The 23535-nt window shown below is 48.0% G+C and overlaps 1 protein-coding gene and 1 long non-coding RNA gene across 10 annotated transcripts in view; one reads left to right on the forward strand and one right to left on the reverse strand.

The window, feature by feature from the left end:
- Nucleotides 1-343: 343 nt before the first annotated feature.
- Nucleotides 344-3498, reverse strand: LOC121143649. Its single transcript, XR_005880928.1, has 2 exons — nucleotides 2753-3498; nucleotides 344-2236 (listed from the first exon to the last, which is right to left on the reverse strand). It is a non-coding gene; the product is annotated as an uncharacterized LOC121143649 (long non-coding RNA).
- Nucleotides 2692-23535, forward strand: part of Plekha7 (pleckstrin homology domain containing A7) — a 189976-nt gene continuing 169132 nt past the window's right edge. For all 9 annotated transcript variants that reach the window (XR_005880910.1, XM_013117524.3, XM_013117526.3 and 6 more), the window contains exons 1-3: nucleotides 2692-2804; nucleotides 2908-2984; nucleotides 3064-3121. Coding sequence is in view for 8 of the 9 variants with exons in the window: in XM_013117524.3 (XP_012972978.2) it covers nucleotides 2722-2804; nucleotides 2908-2984; nucleotides 3064-3121 (218 nt within the window). In the remaining variant the exon portion in view is untranslated. The remainder of the gene's footprint in view (nucleotides 2805-2907; nucleotides 2985-3063; nucleotides 3122-23535) is intronic.

Consider the following 23535-nt stretch of genomic DNA (forward strand, 5'->3'; position numbering starts at 1 on the left):
CACTTGCCTCTGCCTCCTTCAGTTGGCATGTGTCACCATGTCCAGCCCTAATAAATTTTTAAAATCAATATTGGGTATTGGGGTATTAGATTTTGAGAATACTGTAGAGTCAAATGTGATTTTTTTTTAAAGGCTGACTTTGCTCTTTGGAAACTTGGTATTAACATCATTTTTCTTTTCTTTCTTTTTTTTTTTTCTCAAGACAAGTTTTCTCTGTGTAGCCCTGCTGTCCTGGAACTAGCTGTGTAGGCCAGACTGGCCTTAAACTCAGAGATCCACCTGCCTCTACTTCTTGAGTGCTGGGATTAAAGGTGTATGTCGCCACTGCCTGGGTATACACACATTAAAAAAAATTCTTTATTTTTGTTTTATATCCATTGGTGTTTGTCATGGGTGTCAGGTCTCCAGGAACTGGAGTTACAGACAGTTGTGAACAGCCATGTGGGTGCTGGGAATTGAACCTGAGTCCTCTGGAAGAACAGTCAGTGCTCTTAACCACAGAACACTTAACCACTCTCCAGCCCCTATACACACATTTTTATGAGGAAAAACAACATGTAATTTTCTGGAATAAGTCCTCGTGAGGACACTGTCAGGGACACATGGTAGTATGTGATTGAAATGCTTCTAAAATATTTTTTATCTTATGTATATACATTTTGCCTGCATGCAGTGTGCTCAAGGTTCAGAAGGCATAAGAACCCCTGAAACAGGAGTACAAATGGTTAGGACCTACCTAGTAGGTGCTCTGTAACAGTAGTATGCTACTCTTGAGCCACACTGAAGGGATATAACATTTCATGTGGGATAAATTCCTGGTGGTAGAGTTGCCTGGTCAAAGCAATGTGTATTTACTTGTAACAGCAGCTGCCAAATTGCCTTCAAGGAGACAGAATCATTTTGTAGTCCCAGCAACAATGAATAAGCATGTTTTTTTAAAAATACAATCTAACATCTACAAAATAGAATTCTACTATAATTTTCATTTGTATACTTGATATTATGCAATGGCCAATTATCTTCCCATTTACTTAAAGGTCATTTGTGGTTCATTTCTATTAACTGTGTGTTCATGTCCTTGTGCATTTAACATAGTTTTAAAATCAGTGTTCAATAACAAAGATGCCATTTTTCTATGTTCATTCGGTCAAGAACTGGGTCAGAGACAGAAGTTTCTTCACTCCCAACCACAGCAACTCTCTCCTTTCTAACTGCTTCTGAGGAAGGATCCCTGTGCGGTCTTCCTAGCACTGCACACGCCTCCCACACCTACACTCCATTAGTTCATCTGCAACGCTCTGGCTGCGCCACCTTCAGGGTCCAGCCTACTCCCACCTCTCTCATGCCAGGACCTACTGGGCAGCTGTACTGTAAGGTGGGCTCTAGACCTGCAGCTTGTGTCCCTGCAGGCTGGCCCGACCCTTGCCCGGAGCCTAGCTTCCTGCTCCAGCCACTTGCAGTGTGACAGAACAGGGTGTCTGCGAGTTTTCCATTCTCCCATCGAGGAGTTACTGTAAGCATGAGCCAGAATTGTTTAGGCACCCAGGTCCCTGGAGTTTGGGACATACCAAGGTTCCTTCTCTTGTCTAGCTGACACATTTAGTTTTTTGGGAGAACAAGAGAGTAAACACACAAATGCCAATGAGGTGAAAACAAGAGAGTTAAGGAAGCAGAAGGGTCTTCTTTGCTCTGGGGGTTCAGGAGAGCCCCCCAGAGTTGGATACTTAGAGGCTAGTGTTACAGACTGCAGATGGACAGCTCTTCCAAAGCGACAGCAGGGAAACCTAGACGTCACCTCTTTTTTGTCGCCTGTGAGAGCTTAGGGCAGAAGCAGCCTGTGATCTCTGCAGCTTCAGATATGTGGGGGCATGGAGAGGACCTGTCCCTGCTGGGAGCCGGGGAAGATGAATGCAAGCTTGCCCTGCTGGGTACTAGAGGACCCACTGTGTGCCAGGTTCCAGGGAAGCTACTACACCTATTCTGCACACAGCCCCTGCTAGACCTCATTCTTAACTTCACTTTTTGAGAGTCTCATAGTAGTCCATGTTGTCCTGTCTCCCGACTTGCAGCAATCCTCCTGCTTCAGTCTCCCCGGAGCTGGAATCACAGGCAAGTTTTTTCACAGAAGCCCTGGAGCTGCTGCTCTCTCCGGAATCCAGCAGAAACCTGTTCGGTGTTCCCAGGCTAAGAAAGAAGCACACTTCCGGGAGAGCGCCGTGCAGGTCGGCTGGTTTTCCTGAAGCAAGGGTGTGTGTGAGAGAGGAGGCAGTGTGTTCCATTGCCCGCGGGTCTCGGGGACAAAGGCTGAGGGGCCCTGCGCTCCTGCCGGTCCCTGCCCCTGCACCAGTGAACTTTGGAGTACCGGCCGCAACCTCGGGCTCAGGCACCAGACCGCGAGTCACCAAGGCTGGGAGCCCACGCATGCATCCAGCACAGAACACAGTGGGATCCATCCCAGTCCGTTTTCCATTACTTGCCTCGCCGCCTCACTCCTTCCAACGTCTTGGACCCCTCTCCCTACCCCTCCCCATGTCTTGCCCCTTCCCTCCCTATCCCCATCCAACTTCTTGCTCTCCCACTTCTTGCTACTCCAACTCCCTGTTTCTTGCCCCTCCCACTCTAACTTCTTGCACCCCTATCTCCCACTCGCCCCGCCCCTTGCCCCGCCCCCTCACCCCTCCCCCCCCCTCCCGCGGTCCGGGGCTCTGGTGCTGGGCGAACATGGCGGCGGCGGTCGGGCGGGACACCCTACCTGAGCACTGGTCGTACGGCGTTTGTCGGGACGGCCGGGTGTTCTTTATCAAGTGCGCGAGGGGCGGCGGCACTCGGGTGGGGTCGGGCGCTGGGGGCTGGGACCCGGGGCGGGTGTGTGGGGCGGTGGCGCTAACAGGTGCACCTCTCCCGCAGTGACCAGCTCGGCTGCACGACCTGGCTGCACCCGCGTACCGGCGAGCCGGTCAACTCTGGTCACATGATCCGCTCAGGTGGGCGCAGGGCCAGCGGGGGGTGTGGGGGGACGCCACGGACGCACGAGTTTGACCGACTTTTCTCGCCTTCCCTCAGACTTGCCGCGCGGCTGGGAGGAGGGCTTCACGGAGGAAGGCGCCAGCTTCTTCATCGAGTGAGTGAGCCTGCACCGCGGTCGCTCCTGACTCTCTCCTCCGCAGCCTTGGCGGGCTCGGTGCCCGGGGTTTGTGTGTCCGAGGGTGGCGGGCTCAGGGACGGCCGCGCACCGGGGTTCGCCGCGCCGCAGGGGGCCTGGCCCGGTCTCTCCCGCCTGCCGGCGGCGGAGCCAGCAAACTCCTAGGCTCCCAGGACACGCCTACCTCCGGGGCATGCGTTGGGCACAGTGGCGGGTGTCAGGGAATAGGACTCGTGTGGGTCGGGAGCGTGGCCTGAGGGCTTGGGAGTGGGGGAGGGGGAAGAGGGGCCGCGACGCTAGTGGAAGGTGGTGTCTGGTCTCGCTGCCTGGGATCGCCTAGGAGAGTTGCAGCGGGACCCGGGCGGCTGCATCCTTGCTCCTCTGGGATGGGATGGGGGTGGGGCTCCCGGCCAGCCAATGATAGTCCTGGAACTCTACCCGCGAGTCTTCGGCGGGCGCTGAGCGCAGACGAACGAACGCGGACTGTGGGCTCTGCCTGGGCTAGTGGAGTGGGAGCTCTGGTCCGCGGTGTGCTGCTGCACTAGTTACTCTGTCTGATTTCGAAGCCGTAAGGGACACGCGTACAGTCTTAATCTTTCCTGCTCGGGGAAGGTTGCAGCGTCCCTCACTTTGCTTCCTGTGGTTCTTGGGAGTCAGAACGTGCCTTTGATCCTTTGCCCCACTGGCATAGAGTAGGAGCTCGGTAAATGTTTGTTTATCGAATGAATGAACTAACCAAAGGTCTTCCGGCCCGTGGTGTGACTGGCACTAGGTGTACTGTGGTGGATTGTGATTCAGAATTCATTTCTTCACCAACTTGGAAACACTATTTAGACCCGGGACTCTTGTATAGTGGCTGAGACTGATGGATGAGTTTTAAGGAGGGGAGGTGCTCACTGTTCCTGCTCGTTGCTTTGAAACCCGCAGGAGGAAAGGAAACAAAGAGTGAGCAAATGATAATAGCAGGTAGTGGTGTCTGCTGGGCAGAAAAGTAACATGAGAGGATTCGATTTGGAGTGCTTGGGTGATTTGGATTGGAAGGTCGTGATGACTTTTTCTGTGCAGGTGACATTTGAAGTTTGAATGCCAAGAAGGATTCTTGCTTTGGTGACCAGTAGGGGCAAAACATTTCAGAAAAAAGTGTCTAAGGTACAAAACCCTTCAAGTTCAATGAGCAAAGAGGCTCGTGTGGCTTGAAGGTGGTAGCCAAGGGACAGTGACACTGATGGGGGTCACAGGTAGGGAGGTAGATGATGAAACTGGCCTAAAGTAAGTAGTTGCTGAGCTTTATTCTGAGCCCAGGGAGAACGCAGAGGTTTTCAAATGGGAAAGTGGCATGCCATGCTTTGCAGTTGAATGGGTCTGGGTGGACTGCTGTGCCAGGGAGGCAGGAGAGCAGTAGGAGGTTGTGGTCCAAAGAGGACTGTAGTGGAGGGCGGAGCACAGAGATGGAGAAGTCATTAGATTCGGGCTGTGCTTTGGATGTAGTGTTTACAGACCTTTCTAATGGATTGGATGTTGTCTGAGAGAAAGAACATTCAAAGATAACTCTAGGGGACTGGGAAGATGGCTCAGTTCATTAAAGTGCTTACCACCCAAGCATGATGACTCACGTCAGATCCCATAAGAATCCAATATAGTGACATCGTGCACTTGTAATCCTAGCTCTGGGGAGGTGGAGACAGGAAAATCTGGGGCTTGCTGGCCAGCTATTGTAGCCTAATCTGTAAGCCCCAGGGTCCAGTGAGAGAAGCCGTCTCAAAAAACAAGGTGGGCATCTGAAAAACAACACATGAGATTGACTTGACTTCTGACTTTTATATTCACAGGTACACACATAAATATGCATTCACGCACATGGGTGCCAGTGTACACAAGAACACACGCAGGTACACATGTATACACTCACGCATGCATATAGATGACTCCTAGAGGTGAGAGTACCTGAATGGGTGGTGTCCACATCTTTGAGATGGGAAGGCTGGAGTAGAAACAGGCTTGAATAGGTGATTTAAAAAAAATATGCCAGGTGGTGTTGGCACACACCTTTGGTCCCAGCACTGGGGAGGCCTCAATCTCTGTGAGTTTGAAGTCAGCATGATCTACAGAGTGAGTTCCAGGATAGCCAGAGCTGTTACACAGAGAAACCTTTTCATGAAAAACAACAAAAAGATTTTGCTGTTGTACATGTAAGATGGGAATATATCATATAGATCAGCGGTTCTCAACTTGTGGGTTGTGACCCCTCTAGGGGTCTAACTACCCTTTCACAGGGGTCACCTTAGACCATCGGAAAACATGGATATTTACATTACAGTTCATAATGGGTAAACCTGGATACTTACACTACAATTCATAACAGTAGCAAAATTATAGTTATGAAGTAACAATGAAAATAATTTTATGGTTGGTGTCACCACAACACGAAGCACTGTATTAAAGGGTCACAGCGTTAGGAAGGTTGAGAACCCCTGATACAGATGTAAGCATCTGAAGCTTGAGGTTGAGAGTGAGAGGCTTGCAGATACCCATTTGTAGATAACACTAATGGGGTGTAGATGAAATCATCAAGGACAAGTTCCGACCAAGAAATTCTGCCCTAGTTTGCTTTCTATTGTGATAAACACCATGACCAAAAGCATGGTGAAGGAAATTAAGGAAGAAAAGGGTTTATTTGAGTTTATACTTCGGGTCACAGTTCATCAGTGAAGGCAGTCGGAGCAGGAACTGAAGCAGAGGCCATGGAGGAAGGCTGCATATTGACTCACTCTGGCTTGCTAGCCGGATTTTCTTAAGTTCACCTGTCTAGGACAGTGTGGTCCACAGTAGGCTGGGCCCTTCCACATCAATCATCAATGAAAACAATTCCCCACAGACATGCCCACCGGAGGCAATTCTTCAATCGAGGTTCTTTTTTTCCCAGGCTACTTTAGTTTGTGCCAAGTTGATTACAGAAACTAACCAGTACAATGCTCTACGCAGTGTTTGAGGTTGGGAAAGAAGTAAATGTAAGAGGAGAGACTGAGAAGGTAAGAAGGTGGTCAGGGATGTAGCTGACTGGAGCCCGTGGCAGAGGAAGTAGAAACACCTGTCCAGAAGGACGTCACATTTTCCTGGGAGTTTTGTTGTAAAGACGTTGGCTGGCAGCTGGAGAGTGTGTGGGCTGAGGGAGGGGTTTGCTCTTTTCAGGGGAAGATTTTACAACATCTTTTGCTCTGGTGGGAGAGGGAGAAGTGGATGGTGTAGAAAAGAGACTGGGCAGTTACTGGAGCAGTTTCTGTGGAGGTGACAGGGAGGGGTCCAGGCCTGTTGCTCAAGGTCACCTGTTGGGGCCGTGAGGAGAGCTTGTGAACATTTTGCAGTACAGGTACAGCTTTGAGATGGGATTTGTGCAGTCTGTAAAACTCCAGGCTGTTGTCCAGTGTCCGGCTTTTGTCCCTGTTGTAACTCTTCTTGGTAATTCTGTCCCCCCATCTGAATCGTCCCACGTTTTCTGGAAGATCTTCCTGTGGATGGAAGTTTCTGTCCCACCAGGTCCCACAGCCGTTTAGTCCTAAATAAACACATAGAGGCTTATGTTAATTATAAACCGTTTGGCTGGTGGTTCAGGCTTCTTATAGGCCAGCACTCTCTTAATTATTAATCCATTTCTATTAATCTATATGTCTCCACATGGTTTGATTTACCAGTGATGCCCAGGCCTCTTGCTTCCTCAGTAGCTACATGGCATCTCCTTGACTCCACCTACTACTTTCTTTCTCTATGCCTGTTTAGATTTCCTGCCTAGCTAAATCCTGCCTGTCCATTGACCCAAACAGCTTTATTCATCAACTAATAAGAGAAACATATTCACAGCATATAGAAGGACATCCTCTATCACCTCCCCATAGCAACATTGATAGTGGCTCTCACCCTTGAAGGCTGCTGGTGCCCACAGGCTGGGATCCTGCGGTAGCTGCTCTGTTTTCTACATGATAATTTCTGAAGGGGCCTTCAGATTTGGTAGTAATTATCTCTCTCCTTGCTCCCCACCCCATGAAGATTTGCATCTATATGCTTTCTAAGGAGTTTGTGGGTTTTTTTTTTTAACAAGTTACTACATTCTAAGACTGTGGTGTGTGTGTGTGTGTGTGTGTGTGTGTGTGTGTGTGTGTGTGTGTGTGTGTGTATTGGTATGCCATAGCATGCCATGGGGTGTATAGAGGTCAGAGGACAATCCTGGTGAGTCTATTCTCTCCTTGCATCATGTAGTTTCTGGAGAAGGAAGATCAAACTCAGGTCATTGTCAGGGTTGGTAGTGAGCACTTTTTGCTTACTGAGCCATGTGCCCAGCCCTGACTGCTTTTTTCAAATTTCTGGGTTTGTGATTTTTGGGGGAACATCTTCTAAAGAGTCAGTAAAGTCAGAGAGACAGAACAGAGACCTAGATGGCTTTGTTTCACTAATACATAGGAAAGATGTGTGGTCAATCATTCCTGATACTTGACAAAGGTGCATTTTGTTTTTCCTTTAATTCTTTGACAAAGCTATACATATATGCCTTCATTTCTTTCCTGTTGCTGTGATCAAATGCCTGGTCAGGAACAATTTCTTTTCTTTTTTTTTTTTTTTAAGATTTATTTATTATGTGTGTAGTGTTCTGTCTGCATGTATTCCTGCAGGCCAGAAGAGGGCACCTGATTTCATTATAGATCGTTGTGAGCCACCATGTGGTTGCTGGGAATTGAACTCAGGACCTCAGTCAGTGCTTTTTAACTGCTGAGCCATCTCCAGCCCCAAGAACAATTTTCTGAAGGAAGGTGTCATAGTCATTGTTCTGTTGTAAAGAAACACCGTGACCATGGGCAACTCTTCTAAAGGAAAGCATTTAGGTGGGGCTGGCTTAAAGTTCAGAGGGTTAGTCCATTATCATGGCAGGGAGCATGGGGCAGTCATGGTCCTGGAGCAGTAACAGAGAGCTACATCCTGATCCACCAGTAGACAGAGAGAGACTGGGTCTGGCATGGGCTTTTAAAGCCACTAAGCTCACTCCCAGTAACACATTTCCTCCAGAAAAGCCAACTCCTAATCCTTCTAATCCTTTCAAACAGTTCCACTACCTGTTAATTAAGCATTTGGAAATATGAGCCTATGGGAGCCATTCTCATTCATATGACCACAGAAGGGCTTGTTCTGACTCACAATTCAAGGTCACAGTCTACCATGGCCGGGAGTCAAGGTGGCAGGAGGACAAAGGGCTTTCTCTGCTGGCTTTCTCCTTCCAAGTCCAGGATAGTGCTTCTTACTTTTTTTTTTAGATTTATTTATTTATTATGTATACAGTATTCTGCCTGCATGTATGTCCATAGGCCAGAAGAGGGCACCAGATCTCATTGCAGATGGTTGTGAGCCACCAAGTGGTTGCTGGGAATTGAACTCAGGACCTCTGGAAGAGCAGTGAGTGCTCTTAACCTCTGAGCCATCTCTCCAGCCCGCTTCTTTTTGATGGGTCTTTCTATTTCAATTTACTTAATTCCAATAATCTCCCACAGGCATGGTAAGAAAAAACCTAACTCAATCTGAATAAATAAACCACAGATCTTTCTGGAAACATGTCTCTCCGGAAGCAGTCTCCCAGGTGATTCTAGATCCTGTCAAGGGATCCTGGATCCCTTCTTCCTCAAAAGACCCCTCCTCCTTTCATGGTTTTGTTTTGTTTGTTTGATTTTTTTTGTTTGTTTTTGATTTTTCAAGACAGGGTTTCTCTGTGACTTTGGAGGCTGTCCTGGAACTAGCTCTTGTAGATCAGGCTGGTCTTGAACTCACAGAGATCCGCCTGCCTCTGCCTCCAGAGTGCTGAGTTTAAAGGTGTGCACTACCACCACCTGGCTGTTTGTTTGATTTTTAATTTCATTGGAATTATGGAGGCATGACTGCAGGAGATAACACATACTAAGCTAGGATGTCACCTCCAAGCCTTGTCCCCAGTTTTCTGAGACAAAATCTTGTGTTGATCCTTAGACTGGTCTTTAATTCAACACCTCCTGTCTTTATCTCCTAAGGGCTGGTGTAGCAGAGATTTTAATCTAGAGTCTGTTTCTTGAAGCAGAAAATCCTGAGCTATGAGGTGTTGGGTTTTAGTTTATTTCTGCACTTTTGGCTACATTTAACACTAATGATTCTCCCATTTGCAGGTGAGGTGATGTGGACATGCCCTTTAAGAAAAGATTTTGTGATCAGGTGGTGGTGGTGCACAACTTCTTTTTTTTTAAGATTTATTTACTTATTATGAATACAACATCCTTCCTCCATGTATGTCTGCACATACCAGAAGGGGCACCAGATCTCATTACAGATGGTTGTGAGCCACCATGTGGTTGCTGGGAATTGAACTCAGGACCTCTGAAAGAGCAGTCAGTGCTCTTAACCTCTGAGCCATCTCTCCAGCCTGGTGGTGCACAACTTTAATCCCAGCATCTGTGTGCGTTGGTGTTTTGCCTACATGTGTGTCTGTGTGAGGGTGTCAGATCTTGGAGTTACAGGCGAGTTGCTGGGAATTGAACCAGAGCCACGGCTCTTAAACATCTCTCCATATCCTGTTTATTTATTTTTAATGACTTAATTATTATGTATACAGTGTTCTGACTGCATGTATGCCTACAATGCAGGCCAGAAGAAGGCACCAGAACTTATTTCAGATGGTCGTGAGCCACCATGTGGTTGCTGGGAATTGAACTCATGACATCTGGAAGGGCAGCCAGTGCTCTTGACCTCTGAGCCATCTTTCCAGCCCCCCCAGCTCCTGTTCTTATTGATACAAGGTCTTACTATATAGCTCTAGCTGTCCTGGAACTCACTCTGTAGACCAGACTGGCCTTGAACTCACGAAGATCCTCCTGTCTCTGCCTCCCTAGTGCTGGATTAAAGGCGTGTGCCACCACTGCCCAAGTTTGTCTGATTTATTTACTTAAGAGACAGGGTCTCAGCCGGGCGTTGGTGGTGCACGCCTTTAATCCCAGCACTCAGGAGGCAGAGGCAGGCGGATTTCTGTGAGTTCGAGGCCAGCCTGGTCTACAGAGTGAGTTCCAGGACAGCCTCCAAAGCCGCAGAGAAACCCTGTCTCGAAAAACCAAAAAAAAAAAAAAAAAAAAAAAAAGAGAGAGACAGGGTCTCGTTTTTTGTAGCCCAGCTGGCTTGGAACACATAACATTCCCCTAGGATTGCAGGTATGTATCACTGTACCTAGCTTTTTGTTTTGTTTTGAGACATAGCCTCAAAGAACCTAGGTGCTCAAGCATGTTAGGCAAACTGTGCACCACTCCTTCCAGCCTTTGTTTAACTTTCATTTTGAGACAGACTCTCACTGAGTTGTCTAGGCCAGCCTTGAACTTGCAGTCTTCTTGCCTTAGTTCCCAGATAGTTGGGATTTTACGGGTCTGAGCCACAGGCCCAGCACTAGGCTGCTCTGTGAATGATCCTCCTGCCTTAGGCACTTGTGTGCCTGCAGGGTGGGGGCACACCACACCCTGCTTGGAGGCTCAAAGGCTGCTCCTTGAGGGCAGACCTGCTTCAGAGGCTTGGCACCCAGCCCATCTCATCTGGCCTCCTTATTTATGGAAGAGGCTGTGTCCCCAAGAAACCTTTGGTATTCATTAAGTAGTCCAGTCTTTTAAAATTCCTGGCTAGAGAGCAGACTTGTGTATGGAACAGAAGCAGGGAAGCCAGGAGTGGACCTGTTAGAGCTGGTGTTTGGATCCAGGCATCTTGGATGTAGTTACTCTTTGTCGACAGCAACACTCAGAGCGGGAATCTGGGCCAGTAGAGGCGCAGGCAGCCTTCTCTGGCACCTTGGTCTCATGAGCTCAACACTTCCCATCTGGGGATTTCCTTATATACTGGCCATTGGACTAGGCCCCCTCTCCCTTGGCATCTTCTTACTTTTCTCCAAGGTCCTGACAGGGACTAACTGATTATACAAGGTGCCACCTAGCTTCAGGGCCTCCTGCCTTATCTTTGGGGACCTGGATCATCCTGTGCATGTGCCATTCCCTAGGCAGTAGGACTTTGGAAAGATACACTGAAGGCTTGGAGTGAGCTGTTTTTTCATCGTTTCCCCAGTGTGGTGGCCTGAAACATCCTAGGGGCAGAGCCAGTGACATAGCTTGCAGGGTCGTGTCCCCCCCCCAAAGTAAAAAGGAAAGGCCATTGGAAGCACTGTAGTAAAATGGGTGTGGTGGCACACTTATTTTAGCACTTGGGAGTAGGAGGTAAGGCCATCAAGAGTTCAAGGTCATTCTTGGTAACACACCACTGAGTTAGAACCTCTGGGCTATTGGAGCCTCTGTCTCCAGAACACAAGTACAAAACAAAACTGCTGTATGAGTGTATTCAGTCAACAGTTCCAGCATTCTGGAGGTGGAGGCAGGAGGATCCAAGAGTTCAAGGCCATCTTCAGATATATATTGAATTGTAAGAAGCCAGTCTAGGTTATTTGAGCCCCCTTTGTCAAACAAAAGGAGACAAATCAACAAACTTACACTATAAAACTTGTTCCTTTTGCATTTTTTTCTAGACTTGTCATAGTTTTTAAAATTTTTCTATTTCTTTTTTTTGAGTCTCACTGTGTAGCCCTGACTGGCCCAGAATTTGCTGTGTAATCCAGGCTGGCCTTGAGCTCTTAAAGGTCCTCCTGCTTTTGCCTCCCCAGTGCTGGGATTAAAAGTGTGCATCACTATTTCCTGGCTTGTTTAATATCATTCTAAGTAAAGAAAATTTAAAGTATATGTTATATGTTTTATAATTCATCTCCATTTATGCCAAATGTAAATATTGATTTAAATGTAGATATCAGGTCATTCACCTCCGATGCGGAATGACTCATCAGCACCATGCCCTACTGTAAAACACCATATAGGAGTGTGCAGGCTCGGGGCCCTCTGGACAGGGTGAGGTGAAGGGAGGCCAAGCGATGGCCAGGGACATATACTGGGAGCAGCAGGGAGAGCTGGCTAGGTGAGAGCCCTGGCTTCTAGCCTCCTTCAAAGACACCCTGCTGTAGACCGTACTCAGTTTTTAGGATGTGCCTTTTACATGCAACACCTCAGTCAATTTAAAGAGGTAGTGAAGAGTGAACCAGATTCGACAGATGTCAAGGGGGAAGTCCCTATCAGTTGGAAGGCCCTTTAGAAAAACTATTGAAACTTGGACACATCATTTTCAGAACTTTATTTCAAACCAGAAATTGACAGTCTCACAATGAGTTCTGGGTGCTAATGGGATGTGTGTATTTGAAATGGAAATCCCGAAGCCTCTTTGTTGAAGGGAGAGCAGGTTCTCCCGCTTGGCTGGTTTGGGTATTATCCCACACTTTACCTTGTACTTCCTGGTGGCTTTATCAAGGGGGAAAGCCGGATCACAGATTTAGCACTGGGTCTGTGGGAAAGCACTAACACTGAGTGTTCTGTCGAAAGCTGGAGGAAGGATTTAAAGCTGTGGTTTGTATCACACTCTCAAAACAGGCCCTCCAAAGACCTGGAGAAACCTCCAAGAAAAATGATTAAAGCTGCTGATGGCTCTTGACCCCCTGGGGAGCCAGTTGCCCCTGCAGCAAGTAGGTAGGTCTGTGTGTGAAGAGGATAGGCATGATCTCTTCTGCTTTGATAAGTGCTGGAGATGGTAGCTCAGAGGACGAATGCTTGCCTAGCATGCCGACAGGGCCTGGGTTCCGTTCCCAACACTACAAAAGAGAAAATAAGAGCCACCTGCTTGTGCTTGGTGACAGTCTTTCCATTCTCTTCACATATTAAGGGGACAAATTTGGCACTTCTTAGGGTTTTGGAAAGAAGATTATGAGCAGGAAGCAGGAGGATGGCAAATGTCACATCTTCCTGGGCTACAGAGCAAGCAAGTTCAAAGCCAGTTTGTGCTACTTAGTGAGACTGTGATTCACATGTAAAAGTAAAAAGAAAAGGATTGGGGTTCCTGCACATTCAAGGCTCCAGGTCAAGTCACAGTTTTGGAGGGTGGGCAGCTGGCAGGACTAGCTAGGATGTGGGATGCTGGGTGACTTACTGTGATGCCCACTCCAGCTCAGCATAAGGCGTCTTAGACAGGCATGGCGTTGTGAGGAAATATTGGCAGCGGAAAGAACCTGGAGGATATGGTGGTGTTTGCCTCTTGTCACACGGCTGTCAAAACATTTGCTTTTTGACTTCTGGGAAAGAAAGGCATTTTGAATGAACATTTTTATTGTTTGCAGAGTGTTTCATGAACATTATCTGGTACAGCTTTTATAATTATTTTATTTTTGCTGTAGAAATTTGACTCATAGGGTAAAGTGATTCCTATAGTCAACTATTAGTTCAGCCTTTTCAGGCTCAAGGGAGAGGCCTGGCGGTATTTTTACTCTAGCATGGGCATCTCAGTCACAGGGACCACAGATTTAATGATAAAAGGGGACATGGGACTACAAATGTAATGATGGAAGGGTAAGGTCTGTTTTCCTAGGAGACTGGGGCACAGAAGATGTCATGTGTGCAGACTTCATTGTCCTGTGCTAGGGATGGAACCCAGGGCTTTGGGCCTGCTGGGCAAGCTCTCTAACCCTGAATGACTTCCCCAGCCCTTGGTTGTCAAAACACTATCTTACTGTGAGTCCCAAGCTGGCCTCACTCCTGATCCTCCTGCCTCTGCCCCCAAGTGCTGAGATTACAGGCCTGGCTTCTGTAGACTTTACAGCTGATTCATCTGCTCCCTTACTTACCTTGGGATCACTGCTTTGGTAAGCTGTTTCAGGTCTACTGTGTAGCTTTGCATTTTCCCACATCAGCCCTAGGAGGTGCCAGCTTCTCTTAAAAGTCCTAGGTGACAAGGAAGTATGGGGAGGCCAGTCATTGGCTTTCTGGTCTCTCTGGGTCTTAGTCCCCATAACACTGTTTATGCCTGGACGAAAGTCATACCAGCAGCTGCTCTGGTCTCAGGTCAACTTCCTTCCTTCCTTCCTTCCTTCCTTCCTTCCTTCCTTCCTTCCTTCCTTCCTTCCTTCCATCCATCCCTCCCTCCCTCCCTCCCTTCCTTCTTTCCTTCCTTCTTCCCTCCCGTCCTCCCTCCCTCCCTTCTCCCCTCCATCTGTCTCTATCTTTCTTTTGACAGGGCTTTCCTATGTAGCTGTGATTGACTGGAAACTCTCTGGGTTGACCACATTGGTCTTGAACTCACAGAGTTCTCTGCCTCTTGAGTTCTGGGCTTAAAAGCATGTACCATTTTGCCAGGCTTGGGTTCTTATCTGGGCTGAGTTTGCTTGGCCCAAGTTGTCATCCAGCTTGCTCACAGCCACTTGCCACCTGGGAAGCACAAAGCCCAGCCAGGCCCTGCATCCCGTAGACAGTGTACAGATGTGATGTGGTGACACCTGTGGGAAGAGGCAGCCTTAACCACCTGGATGCTAATCCCAGCTGGGCACCTGCTGCTCTCTGACTTTGCTAAATTTCTGACTCTCTTTAAGCTTATTTCCCCAGTGTTGTTAGTGTGAGGATTACATGAATTACTTAATGGAAAGGGCCCAGGACATGTCCTATACAGAGTAAATGCCCATCATCTCCTCTCCAGCCATTCACATGGCTCAGAGATGGAGTGAGAGCAGGCGTGCTGAGTCCTGGTTGCATTTGGCTGCTCCAGGACAAACTTGGTGTCCCTGACTCTGGGCTGCCTGAGTTAGTAGCATGTCAGCTGTAGAACTCAACTCAGAAAGAAATTCATTTGAACCAATAAAAATTGAAAGCCATTTAGTACTAACAGGATGTCCTTAGTTCTGGGAAATGCATACTGAAATACTTGCTCTTAAGTGGTTATGGGGGAAAGTGTGTGTTTGTGTGTATGGGACACAGTGTTAACAGTGGCTAAGTCTGGGTGAGGGGTACCTGGGGACACAATACTGTCCTTACTTTTGCAACTTAAAAAAATATATATCTTTTTTAGCTGGGTATGGTGGCACATACCTTTAATCCCAGCAACTGGGAGGCAGAGGCAGGCAGATCTCTGAGTTTCAGGACATCCAGGACTGTTACACAGAGAAACTGTCTCAAAAAACCCAAAAGTAAATAAATAAACCCTTTTTATAGGTTTATTCATCTTATTTTATGTGTATCAGTGTTTTTCCTTCGCTTACATCTGTGCACCACATGCACAGAAGTCAGAAGAGGGTGTTGGATCTCTGGAACTGTAGTTACAGGTGGTTGCGGGTGCTGGGAACCCAACCTGGGTCTCCTCAAAGAACAGGTGCTCTTAACCTGTGACTCATCTTCACAGCCTCTTTAGTCTTGCAACCTTTATGTACATTTACAGTTATTTCAAATAAAGAGTTAGTTAAGACAGACACTGTAGTACATTCCTGGACTTGTAGCACTCAGGAGGCTGAAGCAGGAGTATCGGTGCTGTGAGTTTGAGCTCAGCTTAGTGTACATTTTGAGTTCAAGGCCAGCCTGGCTTATATAGCAAAACCCTGTCTCAAAACAAACAATCAAACTAATTAACTAATAAGCATGCAAAGAATCCTGAAGCAAAAACCATCCACAGTCCTTTGTCTGTAAAGGACCGGACTGCCTAAGGTCACAGGTACTTGCCTAGGCACAGGGATACAGGATGCAAGAACCCAGGGTGGTATGGAAAGGCTGGGGTCTGTCTCCTTCCTGGAATCTTGGAGGCTGTGTGAATTCTGCTCATTAACCTGGCAGCCACCTGGTGTTAGCCTTGGCCACCAGAGAACAGACAAGTTGTCTGGTGTCAGCATCTGACTCTCTGCAGTTAAACACACATTCTTTCTAGAGGCAGGCATTTCAATTGTCATTTGCACAGATTGGGCATTTGAGGTACAGGTGAGGAGCTAAAGAGCTTCCTGAGATTAGAGCATCATTTGGGACTTGAACCTGAGTCATCCTGGCTCCAAATTTAGTGTCGTTCCTACCCCAGCCCGTGGTGCCTCCTGGCTCCAATTACTACTCCTTCTCTGCACCTTCCTGGAAGATCTCAAAGCTGAAGCATCTTGCGCTCCCCTCAGAAAGCCCCCACTAAGGAAAAGGTGAGTGGAGCTGTGGTCCTCAGCAGGTGAGGGTGGTCCGTAGATCCCTGGTACTCTGGATGTGTGAGTCTCTTCTTTTGGAGCATCACTTGCTCCTTAATCCTTGCTACCTCTCCTTTGTCCTCCTCTCCAGATGTCTACTGACCCAGCTTAGGGACTGATGAGCCTCTTAAGCCTGCTTAAAGAGCCAGCCTGTCTTTCAGGTCCTGCCAGAGAGCTTGTGTACATCCCAGCCAGTGCTCTCAGGGACTCACCAGCATTTCTTATCTAGTTCTGTCAGCTTAGAATTAGCATGTACTCTCCTGTGCCTCCCAGGAACCCACTCTACCACATGGGAATGTAGTGAGGGAGGAGGGCCATTCCATTCCATGCCCCGGGGCTTTGCTGCCTGGTCTTCCTGTGGGGCAGGACCAGACAAGGTCTCAAAACTGCCATATTTCCTGGTCTACAGAGCGAGTTCCAGGACAGCCTCCAAAGCCACAGAGAAACCCTGTCTTGAAAAACCAAAAAAAAAAAAAAAAAAAAAACCTGCCATATTTGTGTTGTCTCTTTTGTAAACTGAGTTGGCCATAGTTGTTCATAGATGGACCCAGTGGGCTGTGAGAGGTAAATGCCTCATTAGAGAATTTAGTCAGAGGCTGGGTGGTAAGGTGGCGAAGTCATTCATTCAATTACCAGGTGTGAAGCTGAAGGGTCTTCACGCTGAGCCCTGTGCACAGAGATGGAGGATGTTAAACCTACTTCCAGCAATGCCCAGTGCAAGAGCAGAGAGGACCCTGACCAGTTTGAGTTTGGGTGTTGGGGCAGGGCTTTGAGAGGAGGTCCCTGAGGATCTTCAGGGGAAGACTGAGGAAGGTAGGCGACTGTGGAGCAGGCCAGTGGTGATGTGTCTCGGGGAGCAGGTGGTGTGTGGGTCATAGCCTCTGTGTGAGGAGTGAATCAGAGCTTACGGTGGCAACTTGGCTTCAGGAAAGAGGCTGTTGGCGGCGAGGGGTGGGGATACATTGCTCAAGGGGCTCCTGTTGCTGAGTCTGTGTCTCAGCCTCACAGGGTTTAGAACAAGGATGCTGACCTGGGGAGAAGCTTGATTGGTGAACTGTTCAGTTTGCAGGAAGCCTTGAGTTTGACCCCAGACCCTGTGTAAACCTGGCATGGGTAGCACACATCTGTGATCCTAGCACAGCAGAGGTGAAGGCAGAAGGATCAGAATTTCAAGGTTATCCTTAGTTACACAGTAAGGTCAACGCTAGCCTGGGCTACATGAAACCCTGTTTCAAAAAGAACAAACCAATGATGCTATAGTCTAAATTCTGGCTTGAAAGCCTGACTGTCTCTAGCTTGGGCCATGTCAGTCTCTGTGTCCATTGATTCTTTACCTAGAAAGTGGGGGTAGTGACCACGATGGTTTCGTGGACCATCGAGAGCAGTGCGCACACTGAGAATTAACTCTTATCATTGATGCTTTGTTAGTTCTGTGAGGGAAGTGCTTTGCTAGGAGAGGTGCAGTGCTGTTGTCCCCGGGGCTGGCATGCTGTTTTTGAGGAAGTCTCCTAGAGAGGAAGATTTGTGCCTATCTATCAATTTTTTTCTTTGTTCTTGTTGTTTAGACACGATCTCATTTTGTAGTCCAGGCTGGTCCTGAACTCATGGCAGTCCTATCTCAGCCCCCCAAGTACTGCAGGCTTACCAGTATGTCTCACTGAGAATTCTGCTTTTGTATTGAGACTTATCTGTAATCGGAAGCTGTGTGCTAACTGGTTGGTGCTGAATGCCAAACAGCAGTTATTGATCTCGGAAGAACTGTGTGGCTGTGTCTATCAGAGAGCATGAACAGGTCTCCTGGGCTCCGTATTGGTATGTTCTTTCCGTTCCCTGCTCTTTGTACTGCCCTCATGGAAGGCTTCCTTGGGGCTCCTGCTTGGACTGTCGGACAGAGCATCTTGCTCATTTTGTGGCAGTAGACAGTAACCTTGGTGTCTGTAATAGACATGCTTAATGAGGTGCTTGAGCTAGAGCCTCAGTCTAGAATGTGGATCTGTGGGCAGAGCTGGGAACCCACACAGGTGCCATGGGTGATTGTCATGTACAGAAAGCGAAACCACATCTAGCTTCAGCTTCTGCATGGCAGTGATGTTCTTTTCCTCCCGTGTCATTTGAGAAGGAAAAGTGATGCTAGCTGCAGGTCCGTGCCCACTGCTCTGCACATTGTAGGACTGTGAGCATGTGTCTTTCATGACAGAAGCTCATGCATCCCAATCAGTCAGACAGAGCTGGGGGAAAGGTCTTGGGTGGGGGGAAGGGGGTGCAGCTGTCTGTCAGTGCCCACACTTTTGCTCAGAGGGAAGTCCTAGGAGCAGGAATCTGGTCTTGTTTCCTCCATGGAGGTGAACTGACCACTCTCACCTCTGCCCAGATGATGCTGCCACTCTCAGAATGATCTGGTTGATCTTGAGGGTGACCATAGAGTGGGGACTATGTCTTCCTGAGGGTGGTGATCTCTCACCTTAGAAACCACAAGTACTTAGAGATTCTCTGAGGGCAGAGTAGGCCTGGCTTGGAGGTAAGCAGGTTGCAATTTAGAACCAGGGATGACTGTCTTGTGTGGAATACTAAGTATGCCAGCAGATGGTGATGATGGGTAAGTGACAGTACCACACTGCTCTCATCATCTCTGAGCTGATCCTGGGGGATCATGGCAGGACTAGGGTTGTGACTCTGTGTCCCAAATAGCTAACCCCCCCCAGGATGGACAGTGTGAGGTACAGGGTCAACGTTCAGCCAAATAGATATGTAAGTTTGCTGATTTGACCTTTGACCTGCCTCTCCAGAAACAGACTGATCTACAGGAGGACAGTGGGTTTAGAGTTGGGAAGAAGTGAGGCTTTATGAGCTGAGAAAGGACCGGAACCCATGGTCAGGCTCAAGGGAGGAGAAATGCCCACCTAGCCTGGTCAGGGGAGTGGGGAGTACTTGGAAAAATATTTCTCCTTGCATGTTTTGAGCTGGGATTTAGAAAATAATAGAGACGACTGCTGTGAGCTAAATATCTGTAATCACTGTACCCATAAATTCATTTTTTTAAATGGAACTGTTGGTACCTAAAATTACATCCATTTATGTAGGCTTTGAATAATTACTTTTTTCTCTTTGAGGTGTGAGTGGGAGCTGGAGAGAGCTCAGCTGGCCTCTCTGAGCTGGCTGCCCTTGGTTTTCCCAGCCCTCTTCACCTGAGACTCTACTTGTGTTTCTGTGTTGGGCACCAGATGGGTTTTGAACTGCAGAGGATGTTGGTTCTTTGGGGGAGAGGAAAGTAATTAGCTTCAAGGTCTGGGAATAGATACTTAAAGAAAAACCTATAGTATACCCTTTATTCTGAAAGCAGCATGGGGCAGGGGCGTGCTCAGTGCTGGGAGGTGATGCTGAGTTGAGGATTCTCTTGGCATCTGCAGGGAGGGTGGGCTGGGTTGGTACTGGCTACCTCCTAAAATAAGCAGGGAGGTTTCAGAGGTTTTTTTTTTTTTCAAGACAGGGCTTCTCTGTGTAGCTTTGGACCTATCCTGGAACTTGCCTGTGGACCAGACTGCCTCAACTTCCCAAGAGCTGGGATTAAAGGCGGGTGCCACCACTGCCCGGCTCAGTTTGTTCTTAAAAGTGAGCTATAGGATGGGTAGTAGGGCTGGTATCCCAAGAAGCCAGTTGGTTTTCTTAAATCCTGATTTAATTATTTTGTGTTTGTGTGGGGTTTTGTTGTTGTTTTTAACTTTATTTTGAGACAAAGTCTTACTGTGTAGTGTGGCTGGCTTGGAACTCCCTACATAGACTGACCTGACTTGGAACTTGTGGGCATTCCTCCTGCCTCTCCCTGTTGGGTGTTGGGATTGTAGGTTTGCAACACACATCTACTTATTTGCTTATTTTACATATGTTTGTTTGCACTGACATACGCACCAGACTTAACAAAAACAGCTCTTTTAATCATCGTATGACTGACTGCCGTTTCTAGACACACATGGAGACCCAAGGAGGCTAAGGAATTGATGCACATGTGTTAGGTAGCAGAGTGAGGGCTGCCTAGCAGCCTTTTATTTCTGTCACCACAGCCCCTTTCCCTGCGTGGCCTACCTCCACCAAGATCCGTGACATTTGGGTGCCAGGGTGAATTGTTTCAGAAAAAACCACTCCAACTGTACAGGTTCACCTAGAGACCAGGGCCTGTGAAAGAGAGGTGTGTTACACTTTATAACACCAAGGGGAGCAAACTTTGGGGGCCGTCTGTTGAGGAAGCTTCCGGGCAGAACACCACTGGGGGCAGGTGTTGCCACCTCTCCCCACAGCAGGTGGAAGTTGGCCAGTTCCTGAGCTTTGTGAGAGTGTGGGGCGGTGACTAGCTTTGTAGAGGTCATGGGCTGTGCTACACTCTTGGCCATGCTGCCCTCTGCCTGTCACATGCCAAGTACCAGGTGCAAAGGTTGTAGGAAAGCTGCCAGCTGTTTAGGTTGCCTCTGCCCGAGTTGTTCCCCTCCCCCATCTGGCAGGCTGAAGGTTCCCACAAGGAGAGCAGGGTCTGGGAGAGGAGACGGCCTTCCTAGTGCAAGTCTGTCGCTTTGGTTGTCTGTAGAGATGGAGTCTCTATCCCCAGCCCCACCTGAAGTGGAGACAGGATTTTAAAAATAATGGGCTCCTGAGAAGGCTCAGTGGGTAAAGACGCTTGCTGTACAAGCCTAATGAACCTGGAACCCACATAGGGGTAGAAGGAGAAAACTTTCTCTACAAAGTTGTCCTCTGACCATACACACACACACACACACACACACACACACACACACAAATAAGTAAAATAAAGGAAAAAGCAAAGTGTGTCCCCAGGGGGAGGGTCTATCCTCTTGTAGAGCTTTCCTGCTACCTGTGACTGGGCTTCAGGAGTCACTTTGGAGGTCATTGCTCAGAAACTTGTCCAGGGACACTTCTTGTGGGAGGAAGGCTGTGGGTTGGGACAGAGAGAATGTGGTGACTTTCCTGTCCTAACACTATGTTCTGATGAGAGAGAGGTTGGTGATGGAGTAGTGGCTACCTGGGGCGGGAGCAGAAATGTCCTGCCTCAGGGGTTGGAACTCCGGGCCCCACCCCCCAGGTTCTGATGCTGCATTTTATGAGGAAGGGACATAGCAGGCCTGGTAACTCAAGCAGAGGCCTAGCTGAGCTTGAGGTTGGCATCTGCAGGGCCTGGAACCTGTGGGTAGGTGGGTATCTGTGGGTGGGTATATGCATCTGGGAGGTTGTACGTGCTTGTTTGTGCACTTGGGTGTGGAGGTTCAAGGTCAACCTTGGGTGTTGTTTCTCAGGAACCATCCACTGTTTTATTTTGAGATAGGGTTTCACTGGACTTGGTCTGCTACTTAGGATGAGATGGTTGGCCAGTGATCCCCAGTACTGTGTTTACAAGACTGTTCCACCATACTCAACCTTTTCCATGGGTGCCGGCTATGGAACTCAGATCTAAATACCTCCATAGCACACATTTACTGACTTAGCTATGTCCCCAACACCATCTTGTTTGTTCTGACAGGGTCTCACTGTTAGTCGTGGCTGGCCTGAAAGTCACTATGTAGATAGGCTGGCCGGAACTCTCAGTTATCTGCCATTGCTGGGATCAAAGGTGTGCACCACCTTTTATTTTAAACACAGGTTTTCACTCTGTAGTACAGGAGCCGTAATCAAGCTCTCTTGGAACTCATGACTGTCCAACTGCTTCATCCTACTGAGAGCTGGGATTATAGGCATGAGCCACTATGCCAGGCTCAAGTTCATTTTCATTTATTCGTATTCATTCTCCCTACAACCCTGTCTCAGTTAGGGTTTCTACTGCTGTGGTGAAGCACCGTGATCATAAAGCAAGTTGGGGAGGAAAGTGCTTATTTGATTATACTTTGAAGCACTGTTCATCACTGAAGGCTGTCAGGACAGCATCTCAAACAGGGCAGGATCCTAGAGCTGATGCAGAGGCCATGGAGGGGTGCTGATTGCTGCCTTGCTTCCCATGACCTGTTCAGCCTGCTTTCTGTTTCTTTTTTTTTCTTTTTAAATTCAATTTTTAAAAAAGATTTATTTATTTATCACATATGCAGTGTTCTGCCTACTTTCCAGAAGAGGGCACTAGATTGAATTGTAGATGGTTGTGAGCCACCATGTGGTTGCTGACAATTGAACTTAGGAAGAGCAGCTAGTGCTTTTAACCTCTGAGCCATCTCTCTAGCACCTTAAATTCAATTTTAATATTATATTTTATTTATTTATTTATTTGGTTTTTCAGGACAGGATTTCTCTGTGTGTCCTTGGCTGTCTTGCAACTTACTCTGTAGACCAGGCTGGCCTTGAACTTCCTGTCTCTGCTTCCCAAGTGCTAGGATAAAAGTGTGTGCCACCACTGCCCACCTCAATGTGCTTTCTTTTTTTTTTTCCTTTTTTTTTTTTTTTTTTTTGGTTTTTCGAGACAGGGTTTCTCTGTGTCCTGGAACTCACTCTGTAGACCAGGCTGGCCTCGAACTCACAGAGATCCGCCTGCCTCTACCTCCCGAGTGCTGGGATTAAAGGCGTGCGCCACCAAGGCCCAGCTTCAATGTGCTTTCTTATAGAACCTAGGACCACCAGCCTTGGGGTGGCACCACCCACAATGGGCTGGGCCCGCCCCATCAATCACCAATTAAGAAAATGCCTTATAGATGGATTGTGGAGGCATTTTCTCAATTGAGTTTTTCTCCCTTCAGATAACTCTAGCTTGTGTCAAGTAGACATAAGACCAGCCAGCATACCTCCTCCCTCCCTTTCTCTTATATGTAGTCCTGACTGGCCTGGAACTGCCTATGGAGACCAGGCTGTTCTTGAACTCATAAAGATTTGCCAGCTTCTGCTCTGAGGTTAAAAGCTTATGTCAGCATGACTAGCTTGACTCAAGACTTTCTTCTTACTGGTGGGTGCCTTAGTCTCCCTTTCCCATCTTTCTGAGCTGATGTGGTTCTCTGGAACTCTTTTGTGTGTTTCACTGTGGCACTCCTTTCCAGTGGAGAGTCTGCTGGGCATGCTGTGTTCTCAAATGGGAGAGGAGGGACCACCATTCAGAGTGCCTGCTCTCCAGGACTGAGAGCCTCAGCCACACTTGGCCTTACACCAGCTTCTGCTAGCTTACTCTAGACTTCAGGTAGCATGACTGTGGGGTCATGAGAGAGCACATGGGCTGTGGAACTTGGGTGAGGTAGTAAGCCTTTGTAAAATGGGGTGAATGTTGGTATCTTTCCCAAGAATCTTTTGCTTTGATTAAACAAGGATAATATAGCCAAGGGTA

Source organism: Mesocricetus auratus, unplaced genomic scaffold, assembly GCF_017639785.1.
Source record: "Mesocricetus auratus isolate SY011 unplaced genomic scaffold, BCM_Maur_2.0 Super-Scaffold_4256, whole genome shotgun sequence".
Taxonomy (NCBI): Eukaryota; Metazoa; Chordata; class Mammalia; order Rodentia; family Cricetidae; genus Mesocricetus; species Mesocricetus auratus.